The sequence below is a fragment of the Leptinotarsa decemlineata genome, unplaced genomic scaffold (genome assembly GCF_025532065.1).
Source record: "Leptinotarsa decemlineata unplaced genomic scaffold, Ldec_3_MD MMD2_tig00000008_RagTag_RagTag, whole genome shotgun sequence".
In the NCBI taxonomy this organism is placed as follows: domain Eukaryota; kingdom Metazoa; phylum Arthropoda; class Insecta; order Coleoptera; family Chrysomelidae; genus Leptinotarsa; species Leptinotarsa decemlineata.
The window spans coordinates 3690821-3703984 of record NW_027412537.1 but is presented as its reverse complement, the minus strand read 5'-3'; the positions used below and the strand labels follow the sequence as shown (position 1 = coordinate 3703984).

General features: G+C 33.4%; 1 protein-coding gene across 2 annotated transcripts in view; it reads right to left on the bottom strand.

Annotated features, from left to right (window-relative positions):
* LOC111504535 (uncharacterized) overlaps positions 1 to 11039 on the bottom strand; it is a 43542-nt gene extending 32503 nt beyond the window's left edge. For both annotated transcript variants that reach the window (XM_074170889.1, XM_074170890.1), the window contains exons 1-6: positions 10807 to 11039; positions 9620 to 9702; positions 8240 to 8654; positions 7805 to 8089; positions 3846 to 3963; positions 1754 to 2256 (exon numbers count right to left, since the gene is read on the bottom strand). In XM_074170889.1, the coding sequence (XP_074026990.1) occupies positions 1754 to 2256; positions 3846 to 3963; positions 7805 to 8089; positions 8240 to 8654; positions 9620 to 9702; positions 10807 to 10953 (1551 nt within the window). In that variant the 5' untranslated portion in view covers positions 10954 to 11039. The remainder of the gene's footprint in view (positions 1 to 1753; positions 2257 to 3845; positions 3964 to 7804; positions 8090 to 8239; positions 8655 to 9619; positions 9703 to 10806) is intronic.
* Positions 11040 to 13164: the final 2125 nt, after the last annotated feature.

Here is a 13164-nt window from a genome sequence, read left to right as displayed (position 1 = left end):
ATGACCAACTCCCGCCAAATCGGTCATCTCTCACGGAATCAGTGAAGCGGAAAATGGAAAGTAGAGAAAGTGAAAGTATTTCAACGACCTATAAAATAGTCATCTCTCGGAGGAATCAGTCCAGTCATCACCCGAAGACGATTGTAGATACCAACAATCGAAACGTCGTGAACTAACGTGACTTGGAATCTCGACACTTTTTTATTTTTTATCATTTTCTTATTGCATTCCTTTAATTTTTATTTATTCAATTATTATATTTTTACTTGTAGGTTATTTCACTATCATTTCATTTCAGGTTTATTGTTGCTTAATATAATTGTTATTTTCAACTATTCTTTTTTAATTATTCTTTTTTACTTGTTTCAGGGATTTCAAATCATTTTATATAGTAGACAATGGAAGTCCGAACTAGTGAAATTCAAGTTTAATAATGATGAGTGAGTAACTTCTTATTGGTCGTTCAAGAGGAAATTTGAATATTTGTGTTTATTGTTTTTTTGTGTTTTTTGTTTTTTTGTGTTTTTTAAAAACTTTCCTGTTTATTCAGAATTAGTTATTTATTGGAAAAGAAAGATTTTTAGCTTTGCACTTCTTCATCTTCTGAAGAAGAAAGGAAGTAATCAATTTAAAAAAATTCCTTTACCCAAAAATTAATCCCTCCCGAAAATATACCCCTTTCAATGTAAATTTTATATCTTGATTATAAATTTTAACCTCAAATTTGGAATGACTCGGTCCAATGTTCTGCATACAGGAATATTATTAAAATGACCAGTTATTGAAATTGGAAACTATAATGTGAAATATGTTTTTACCACGCCACTGAAGATGACTGCCGTAGTTGCAGTTGAAACGTTTGTTAATTATAACCAAAAAAGACCACGGCAAAACCCGGCAACCAACCAAAACATTGAGGCCAGCCGTGAAAACCTACATTTCTATATTAAATAATGAAGTGCTGACAAATTTCATAAAATTGACCCAAAATCCTAAAAGGGCATTTTCACTATTAGGAATTTTCAAAAATGGAAGAAAGTCTAGATTATAAGGTAACGTTATTACGAGCAGTAATCTTATTGTTTTGTTTTCATTAGTTTGACGACTCATATCGATTGCACAAATTGATGAAGCATTTATATTTTTTCGTCAACCCAACTAAACATTTGTTCTTTAATGAAATTAACAAATAGTGCAACTGGCATTAGGTGTTTCAGAGCAACACAGTCTCGAATAATGAAGATTTATTGTGGCAACTGCTACAAAACTTGTTTATAGTCACCATAAGAATGTTTACGTGGATTTTTTTTTGTAGTATTTCTATTATATCAGTCTACATCATGGACAATAATTCCCTGAAATCTACTGAGTATGAATCATGGCATTTTTGCTATGCACTCGTAATTGAGTGTTGAAATAAACATAATGAAATATGAATAAAAAGCACGAAAAATTAACTAATGTGTGTTTGCCATATTGTGAAAATGACGTCCATATTTCCAAATTTCAGCATCATTTTTTTTCAACAGTATATGAATAATTCAATAACACTCAATACCAATTCAATGGTGTACTTGAGGTGTACTAGATCTAATGGAATATATTTTAAAACTCAGGAAGAATTCCTATTCTGTCTGAAACTGACTTGTTTATGGAAATTCCTTAGAACTCAACTAGGTATCGAATATTCTATTTATGAACCTTCATATTCAATTTTCGATGATAATTAAAATAAAGAATATTAATACCTTACCTCATATGGTTTTTCCTTAGTGTGCATTCTAAGATGCCTTATTAAATCGGAAGGTTTCTTACAATGTTTCGGACAGTATTCACAACAATACCAGTGTATATCCCCAACTTTTTTGTGCTGGACCACGTGTTTTCTTACTGACCCATCATTTGCCGACTCTAACAGAGTAACGAAAGACTTGGGTTGTGTTGCATTTTTGGTTTGGTTATCATCTTTTTGTATTCTTGCTTTCCTTTCAGACTGCAAATATTTTTGGGTTTTATGACCTTCTTGTGTCGACGCTGGATCAATTTTTTTGTTCATTTGTTTATCCATCTCCTTCAGATTCTTCATCACTTCCATGATAACATTTTCCGGGTCATCAGTCTTCGAGTGGACTCTCGTCACGTGACCATTTAGAGATGCAATTTTTTTAAAGATGCACGTGCAATGGGAACATTTGTACATTTTGTCGCCTTTTTCGGGAAATGTATGGGTTTTTCGTACATGTACTTTCAAGTTACCTGAAAATGAGTTGCGACAAATAAAAACATTTTAACTACTATGAAGAAAAATACAAAAACAAAAATTTTCAAACTTCTCCTTTTTCACTATTTTTGTCAGTTATAACAACTTCGATAGGTAGAACTGGAACCTCTGACATAGGATAAATCCGAAACAAGGACTAATCTCAAACACCAGAACTGCAAAGACTATTTCTGACACGCGTTTCACCAACCAATTTGACCAACTAGTCAAGTTCATCTCCTGATGACGCCAAATTGGTTGGTGAAATGAGCTTCGATAAAAGCGTTGCAGTTCTAGCTAACTAGTCGAGTTCATTTTCTGATAACGTCAACTTAGTTGATGAAGCGCGCATCGAGAGAAGAATGCTGCATGTTTGGGAGCTGTTTAAAAAAAAATCTGTTTAAAATCTGTTTTTCCGTTAACCAGCTGTCGCTCCCCTACGAACGACAACCCTCAGGAGTCGAAACTTGTGCGAGCTAAGGATCAACGAGGTCTTACCTTTTAACGTGTGATTCCTAACACGGGTTGGATGGTAGCAAGTGAAGATCGATCGTTCAGACTAGGGCTTGAACCACCGACCAACACGGCAGTCAATTCGAGTGAGTGAACAAAGCACCCAAGCCGAACCGCTTGGCTACCGACCGACCGTGTGCATGTTTTGAATCAATATCAGCTTTTCATAAAAATAGTTTCACAAAATTATGTTTGCAGCAACTTTTTTCTAGGCACTGAATGCTTTATGAAAGTATGGGGAAAAAGTCCACAAAATTAAGGGCATTCGAAATTATGCTGTTATTGATTCAGTATGGTTCGATATAATCACTTACGTGGGCAGATTAACAGATATTTTGAAGAATTTTACTGTATAAAGCAAAATATTCTACTAGTACAGCAAATATTTGTTGTACAAATTTCAAAGTATTTTGAATGTGGAAAATTTATGTTGTATCTGTTGTATACTACAATCTATTCTCAGAATGATATAAGGATGTGTTCCATCGGTTGAAATCCATAATTTGTATATTTTTCATTTAGACGAAACATTGGAAGTTCATGAGGTCTCCACTTTATATTATTTACCACAAGATATCTAGTGGATACAAAATACACAAGAGTCCACAATATATCATAAACACATCAAACCTACCTTTACCATTCAAATGCAACTCTTAAACCAACACCTTATTGTTTATTTTTACAATGCATTATTACCATGCAAAGACATTAACATACCCAAAATATTATTAGAGAGAATAAATCAGAGCTATTAAATTGTGGTCGAAAGGATTTTGTATAAAACATTTCGTGTGCTACTTAGGCAGATATATTCAGTGCTGTATGCATTGACTGCAAGGACGAAGGTAGTATCTCAGCAACAACTGACTAGTTGTTGCAGACGAAACGTTTGGTACTACAATTTCCTTTACGCCACAGCCTATTAGCCCAGATTTTATTCTGTCTAATTGTGAAAGTCTATGTTTTTAAACTGTTGCTAGCAAAGTTATAGATTGTTTGTTTCAACATCCAATTACCGGTAGAGCTATTTATAAAATATAACTGCTGGACCATAACAAGTGAAACTTACCTTTTTGATTGAATTTGGCAGGACACATGGTACACACAAATGGTTTTGTTCCACTGTGCTTACTGTAGTGTGTTTTTAATGTTCCTTTCTGGGTAAAGCTTTGGTCACACTTTTCACACTGAAACCATAATTCTTGCTTAATAAGTAGTATTTATTACTTTCTGGTTTAGAAAATAAAAGATATAGTAATATGATATTGGTATTTCAGCCCTTCTAAAGAGCTATGGAAAAGGAAAACAACCCAATATATTTATGTCTTCAGTGTCCCCAGTGAACTCCATATCAAATAAAACATTTTTTATTAACAGAGATTTGTAAATGGAATTTATCATTAGTTCACAGTTGAAAATGAATGCTTGATGGATCAAATCTATTATTGAGTTTCAGTTAGTAGACATGTCAAAAAAAGTGAAAAAAATGGTGCAATTTTTGAATAATGTAAAGGAAAGTGTATTTTGATGCATGATGATGTAAATCCACAATTTGTTTGTTCTTTTTGATATTTTGAATCTAAAATGTATGCAGATGTTCCGTTGCCAAATGGAATAATTACTGAATAGAAATAGAATAGAAATATATTTATTCATATTTCATCAGTTCGGACTTCCATTGTCTAATATAATATAAATTGATTTGAAATCCCTGAAAAAAAATTAAAAAGATTAACCCAAAATAACAATTTTATTAAACAAAAACTGAAATTACAAACAAATAACATACAAGCAACCACCAAAAAAATAATAAAAAATTGAAATATTAATAAAAGCTGAAAATTGAAAAATTAAAAATATTATCGATTGTTAGTATCCAAAATCGTCTTCGGGTGATAACTGGACTTATTCCTCCGAGATCTGACTATTTATAGGTCATTCAAGTGATTTCACCTATTCCCTCTCTCCGCTTCAATGGTTTTAGCGGGATATGACCGTTTGGCGGGAGTTGGTCGTTTTTTGCTTGATTAGAGGTTTCCATATTTTACGTATTTCTACGTTAGCTTGACTAAATGCATTGTTGGACAACATATACGCGGCTTCTTTGAATTGTCTCCTAAACCAGTGCTCCTCTTTGTGGATGATTTCAGCTTGAGCCCACTTAATGTTATGTTGATGAGTCCAAACATGCTCTTCTATTCCGGATTTGCTGGTTTCCTCTCGCTGTGTGTGTTTTCTGTGCTCAGCAATGCGAACTTTCAATGGCCTTTTAGTTTCACCGATGTATGATTCTCCGCACTCGCAGGGTATCCGGTAAATGTAATTCTTGGAATCGCAGTCCGCGTTTGGTGGCCTGGTTTTCGTGAGGCTGCTACGGATAGTGTTCCCAGATCTGAAGCATGTCCTGATGTTATACTTGGACCCAATCCTTCTCATCCTTTCCGATAATCCTCTGATGTAGGGAAGTACAAGTACTGGTTGTGGCGGCTTCTCTTCCTTGTGGAGCTCTTGCTGTCTTCTAGCTAAATCCTGTTCTACCATCACTCTGGAGTAACCATTCTGTTGAAGGTAATTTTTGATGATGCCTAGTTCCTTTTCGAGACCTTCCTTTGTATTACAAAGCCCGAAAGCACGGTCTAGTAGAGTCTTGATGATTCCTCTTAGTCAATTGATAGTGGTTGGATTTCTGGTTCAGATATTGTCCTGTGTGAGTGGGTTTTCTATATACAGATGTTTCCCATTTAGTGCCAGTCCTCTTTACCAATACGTCTAAGAAAGGCAATTCGTTGTGGACTTCCTTCTCCATTGTGAAGGTGATGGAAGGACTTACGTTGTTGATGTGCTTCAGGAAAGTGTCTAGTTCTGCATTCCCATGGTTCCATATTATGAAGGTGTCGTTTACGTATCTCAGCCAAACTCTGGGCTTCTGATGGGCTTCTTCAATGGCCAGAGTTTCAAACTACTCCATATATATATTGGCTATAACCAGTGAAAGTGGAGATCCCATTGGCAGTCCCTCATCTTGCGTAAAGAATTCGTCCTTCAGTTGGAAGTAGCAGTTTCGTACACAGCATCCTAGTAATTCCATGATCACTTGTATCGGTAAGTTTGTTCTATCTTTCAGGTCTCCATCTTCAGATAGCTTCTTCTGTATGATTTGAAGTGCTTCTTCGACAGGATCGTTGGTTTAGAGGCTTTCCAAACTGATCAGTTGATCCTGCTCTTTGATTTCGATTTCCCCTAGTAGTTCAAGGAAATGCCTTAAATTTTCCACAAAAGATAATGTTTTACCTTGCAGTGGTTTAATTATTGGTGGTGAAAATCTGGACAAGTTGTGAGTGGCTGAGTCTTTGCAGCTAATGATCGGTCCGAGCGGAACATCCTTTTTGTGAATTTTGGGTGATCCATACAAGTGAGGGGGCTTACTGTGGTGCGATGTTAGTGATGATCTCTCTTTTTCCGAAAAATAGACTTGGTGCCTTTTCAAAGTCTGGTATTTATTCATCTGTTAAAGCAGTACAACATGCGGTAATACACAGATGTAACTACTTTATTACACTAGTCGTACATGAAGATCCAAATGAGTAATAGGTATTAAACACATAAATTCACATTCAACAACGTATTTTTAGAATATTTATATAATGAAATTTATGTACGTTCAAATGAAAATGTAAAAAGTTTTCAAATCTGCAGTTCAATATTGATATCCATAAGTACCAGATTTTCAGTTACTCTGATCTTTCCATTTATTGAAGTTCCTTCGTTTTGCTCCTTGTTTTGTCTGAAAAAGTGTTTGGTCCTTCTTCTGACTGTTGAGATTGATGCGAATTGTCAATTTTAAGTTGAAACGACTGTATAGCACCTTCTTCGGCCAAAAACTGTTTTTATAAATTTGGTCTCTTTGATGAGGTTCTACACCGATCATGAAGGATTGGTTGTCCCACCTGGAACTTCTGGTAGGTAGTTTTTTTACACTAGTGTTTGTGGAGTCGGTGCGAGAGCTCATGTATGTTTTCTTCATTGATTGTGTCTGGAATTCTAAATAGGAATAGCCGAATTTTCTTTTCATTCCATGATGGAATAGTGGTAAATCCAGTTATGGACCCTCCTAGACAAGCTTCTGCCACTTATTTTCTTCAGATATAGATATGTATGCAGTTTTTATGATTGGATTATATTATTCATTTGTTGAGCAACTGAAAAATATATAGGTAATTAATTTTTTAATTATTGGTATATGGATTGTTTGTACTTTCTCGGCATAATTTTGCATGAAATTTCATTTTCTTGAATTATATCCAAAGCAAGTACTTTTCCCAAACACAGGTTGGTTTCACCAACCAACTTGGCATCTTCAGGAGATGAAAAAAGCTAAATTCCTAACTTTAAAACTGGTCTCTATTAATATCCACTCCACGTTACACTTTCACTTTCCGATATAGGTACATCAAAGATTTCAGGTATAAATTTGCGGAAATTTTGTCGTGAAAGTTCTTGTCATGATTCATAAAAAGGTATACTTGCCTTCTACTCTCAAGGAATTGTTAATAAAAAAAATTGTAAAAAAAACAAACAAATTTGATTTCATTAAATGTTCCTAGACATTTTTACCACAAATACTATAAATATATTGAAAGTATATAAATACATTTTGTTTATATTAAAGTTGAAAAAAAACTGTTAAAAAACAAAATTCTGATTAGATTCATTTGAATTGGTATTTGTGAGAAATAAAAATTACTAGAGGAGCAGTACCTTACTGTAGGATATATTTTTATAATTGAAAATTAGTCTCTGAATGTTTTCAGCTGGGGTACTACAAGTTTTCTTACTCACTTCCATCAAATAACGATTTCACCAAAACTTAACAAAGAATCGAAATAAATGTCCTCCTTAGGAAAACGTAGAAGCTTAGTTTACAACTGTCAATATTTATTGATTCATCTATACCACCAAAAATTAGAAACTAATGTTTCTTTCAATATTATTTCGGAATCACCATTTCCTTATGTTTAATTACAATACCTTGAATGGTTTTTCACCAGTATGGATTCTTTCGTGCCTCTCCAGAAGTGATAACTTGATAAAACTCCTCTCACAAACACTACAAGGAAATTTTTTTGCCTTTGGAAGAGAAGACCTGGAAGTTTTTCTAGTTTTGGTGAAGAAAGTTTTAGATCTCTGATGTTCTGCGATGTGAGACCTATATTCGAGGCGGTTTTTGAAGTTAACTTTGCAATGGGAACAAGTGAAAGGTTGAATAGTCTTACATTCCAGTTCATGGGATTTCATATGTTTCACATAATCGTCCTGGAAGTTGAAAAAGTGACTTAATGTTGAGTATTATATACATTATATACATGATCTGCAACATAACTGAACAAATTATCAACAATCTGCTTCTTGATCTGAAAACTTAATTATACTTGTTCATTGTTTTAAAACATACAAAAACATTACCTCTTTCTCGAATTCTGCCCGGCACTTTTCACACGAGTGTACCTCCTCTACATGATGTACCATCAAATGGGATTTCATACCCGCAGCCCTCTGATGTGTCAAAGTAACATTGCAAATAGGACAGCTTCGTTTTTCGTCCGTTGGATGATCTAATATCATATGGATTTTCAAATTATTTTCGACGTTATATCCAGCAGAACACTCGGTGCATTTGAATTTTTTTTGAAACTTATGAGACTTCAAATGATCTTGGTATTCATTTGAGGTACTGAAATTATCACCACACCTAATACACGAGTAATTATGAGTATCTTGTGAATTGACTTCTGCTATCACTGGTTGTGGAAATTTGTTTGCATCTGAACTAGTGGGTTGGAATTGATTTTGTGGCAACTTTAATGCGACTATAGCATCACTGAAATGAAATCAAAAACAGGATCACAAGTCAAACCAAATCATTGGTTAATGATGTTCTCATTATAAATTCAAATCAACAACTTGTTGATTTGAAAAATTTCCATCCTGAAAATTTAATCTAAGCAATATAATACAATGAAAACATTGGAAGTTCAACATAAAGCTTGATTAAATTGCATGGTTTTAATATACTTTGCATATTTGTCACAGATAAGGAGGTACTTGCAACAGAGGAAATACTACTTTCTCAAGAACATTAAACATTAAACAAAACAAGGTTGACTGAATTATTAAATATGACCGTACTTATGCCATTATCAAATTATAGGGAAAGGTTCCTGAATAGTGGGCGCAAAAGGAATATTATGAATCAATAAAAACACTTCTTGCTCATTTATTTCTATCAGTTTGAGTAGCTCTCATATTCGTACATAATCTAAATAAATCATATAATTGATATGGACAAAAAAAGCATATGTTGGTGGACAATCGAATTTTGTCGACGTTCAATAAAAGTGAACATTATGTAACTGAAAACAATCTAATTATTTATTATAGTACTTTGGTACTATTGATATCACACATATTTAAAAAGTCTTTTTTAATGTGTTTTGTAAGTCATTCGATTGCAATCTTGGCAGAGAATAAAATATTCATTGTTAGCTTTTTGGCAGATCAACCAAGTTGTTTGTAATGTGGTCAAATAATGTTGAAACTATAGTTAGTTGAATAACATACACAACCTTGGATGATAAAACAATATGGTCAGCAAGTTCAATAAAAAGATTGACATGAAATGTGAGATCAATGACCAACTTTGACAAATGATTCATTAATTCAACAAAAAAAAATTGAATTATATACCAAAATTAATCTTCAGATAGATTTGCACGTACATGGTTGTGTAAATGAATCTATTTATCTATTCATCACTGTATTTAATGAAAAATTATAAGCATTTACCTTGGTATGTCAGTTTCCTTACTGGTTGATGTGAAAATGTCTACTAGTTCAAACATACTTTGATTATCAGTTCCTTCCCCCATCTAAAATATGAGATCGTTAGAGAATTGAAGAATGTTTGTGTGAATCTATTTTTGAATATTTTAACAAAAGGGTGTATGGATGGCCACTGTTTTGAAGCTCACTTTAGGTATAGATGGACAAAAAAATGGAGAAAAAATTGAATGGACTATTTTAAATAATTCTCGAATATGTGAAAGATTTCAAAAAGTTCAATTTCTTTTTACGCCAAGGACTAAATTTATAAAAATAGCAAAAAAGTACTTGAATATTTTATTGAATTTCATAAAATCTAGAAAGACTTCAAATGACATTTTCAATACAACATTTTATATTTCCGGTGTTCTGTTAATACTATTTTTTCTCATACAGAGCTAGATATTTTTTCATCAAGTCTGTTAGGTCATCTTGTGAATAAAATGGTTCATCACATGCATGCAGTACGGCCCAGCCATTTTGTTGGTGTTGCCCTTACTTTTAGTTACACCATACTGATGGTGGGCCAAATTGACTGAGAAATGTAGGGAAAAAAGTTTAATTATTCATAAAAGGTATATTAGGAGTTAGAATAAATGAAAATCCCTTTCTTCACTTGAAATAATTTTAGGACAGTTCGACAATTAATTGATAATTTTTTATGATTAATTAAAAAAATGTTTCAGGCTCTTCTGAAATTATTTTGTACATAGGAGTTTTTGGGGAAGCTGTGTTTTGGAATCGGCTAATTCTTACTTACAATACTACACTTATTGTGAGGTTTTTACTGAACAGTTTACAAAACCACAACCATGTTTAGCTATACAATAGTTTCCTCAGGTGTATTCATATGGTTAATATATACAGGATTATTCTCTTTTTCAGTACATATAAAAATGAAATTGGAGGTTACTAATAGAGGAAAAATCATAATAAGAATTTATATAAATATTGTCCTCAAAGTAAAAAAAAAGTATTTTCAAGTTTTTTTTCACATATCTTGGGAACCCTATATCATGACTGTACAGTTGAGCAGTGAAAAAGTAGCCACCCTATATTTCATAACGAAAGGAGGAAATCTTCAGTTTTAGCAGTTACCGCTTTTCATTAAGGTAATTTTAGTGTATTGAAATAATGTGAAATATCCACACCTCATCAGTGTTGGGTTCCTGAATTAAACAAAATATTTTTGATTCCTTGCCATCACTAGTACCAAATGTATTATGCTCTAAATTTACAGCTATGTATGGTAGATCATTCATCATATTGTAAACGTGTGTATGACTGTTGTTCAACATGATTTTGTTGAGGAAAAAATCAAAAAAAGAACTCTCATTTGTAAAGTGGTTAGAAAAAAATTCAATTTGCTATAACCTGTAAAATTAAAAGTAAACAGTATTCTTCTTCCCTAATTTAAAAGTCACAGCTTCCATAAGTCGGCGCTATATGACCAGCTCTCTTCCTTTGTGTAATATACACTAAGAGAACTGTCCTGGGAGTGCAAAGTCTTGTTTTACACAATTCTGCACTCCTCAATAATGCTTCCTAATTTCATAAATTGCTTGCACGTCTTCCGACGGCGGACATACACAACCGATTAAACTATTACCACACAAATGAGTATTGTTTTGTTTGAAGGTGATTGACAATGTTTCATGATGAATTTCACTAGTTCGGACTTCCATTGTCTACTATATAAAATGATTTGAAATCCCTGGAACCTCTAAAGAAGAATTAAAAATGAATAGCTGAAAATAACAATTATATTAAGCAAATTAAACCTGAAATAATAGTGAAATAAAATACAAGTAAAATAGAACAATTGAACAAAAATAAATAATCATAAAGAAATGAAAAAAGAAGAAAATAAAAGTAAAAGGTTGAGAGATTCCAAGTCACGTTAGTTCACAACGTTTCGATTGTTAGTATCTACAATCGTCTTCGGGTGATGACTGGACTGATTCCTTCGAGAGATGGCTATTTATAGGTCGTTCGAGTACTTTCACACATCCCCGCTTTTCATTTTCCGCTTCACTGGTTCCGTGGGAGATGACCGTTTGGCGGGAGTTGGCTGGCTGGCTTGGCTGAATACGTTTGTTGAAGCCGCTTACATGTTGTCCAACAACGTATTCAGCCAAGCCAGCGAAGAAAAACGCAACATATGGAAACCCATCATCAAGCGAAAAATGGCCAACTCCCGCCAAACGGTCATCACCCGAAGACGATTGTAGATACTAACAATCGAAACGTCGTGAACTAACGTGACTTGGAATCTCTCAACCTTTTACTTTTATTTTCTTCTTTTTTCATTTCTTTATTTTAATTTATTTTTGTTCAATTGTTCTATTTTACTTGTATTTTATTTCACTATTATTTCATTTCAGGTTTAATTTGCTTAATATAATTGTTATTTTCAGCTATTCATTTTTAATTCTTTTTTAGTGGTTCCAGGAATTCCAAATCATTTTATATAGTAGACAATGGAAGTCCAAACTACTGAAATTCATGAGTATTGTTTGCTTGCACGTACTATGAGGGCGTGAGCTTCCATTCCCTCGGCGATGAGGACAACCGTTGCAATTCTACCTACCTCGACGAAGAAACGGAAAAATCGTAAACAATATTTGAACACAGAGAAAAATAATTACAGAGCAACAAGTCAGACAAGAAGGCGTGGTCTGCGACAAGGATAAGGATAGATTCTCATATCGAGTGACAGTGATACATCTGGGGCCTTATTTTCAAATCAGGTCAATTCTGTAATCGAAAGGAAAATAGAATGTTATTCTCAGTTTCACTTTCAAAACAAAGAGAGACATCCGATTTGGGAGTTCACTCAAATTGAAAAATAATGCCCATGTGATTATACCATACGTATCTGAATTGAAAGGGTTATATTTTTAGGAGTGATTAATTTTTGGGAAAGAAAGTTTTTGGCTTTCTACTACTCCATCTGATACAAAAAAAATGGATGAGAGAATCTTCCAAAGAAAGGAAGGAAGTAATCAATTTGAAAATAAGTAACGCTATACATGGATGTGTAGATCATGCAAAGAAGTAACTTTCAGACACAAACTGAAAGAAAGTCCTCCTGAAACAGCTACTTTCATATAAACATTGAATTACACGAAAGAAAAAAAATTCTTTCGAAACAAATACTTCTATATGAACACTGAATTATACAGAAGATACTTTTCTCTATTCAGTTTGTATATCAAACATTTGTTGAGGAATAAGAATCAGATATCATTCACATGAGTTCTACTTTGAATGAATGGTAATAAATTGTACTCACATGGAACACTGTCACCCTAACTGGTATACACCGGTGTTTCGCCTTAAGACACTTGCCCTAAGGCTCTTCAGTACCAAATTGGATAACATTATAGAAAATAATGGAAGATTCTCTCATCCATTTCTTTTTGTATCAGATGGAGTAGTAGAAAGCCAAAAACTTTCTTTCCCAAAAAACCATACGTATCGTTGGATATATACCGTTGATGCTTTTG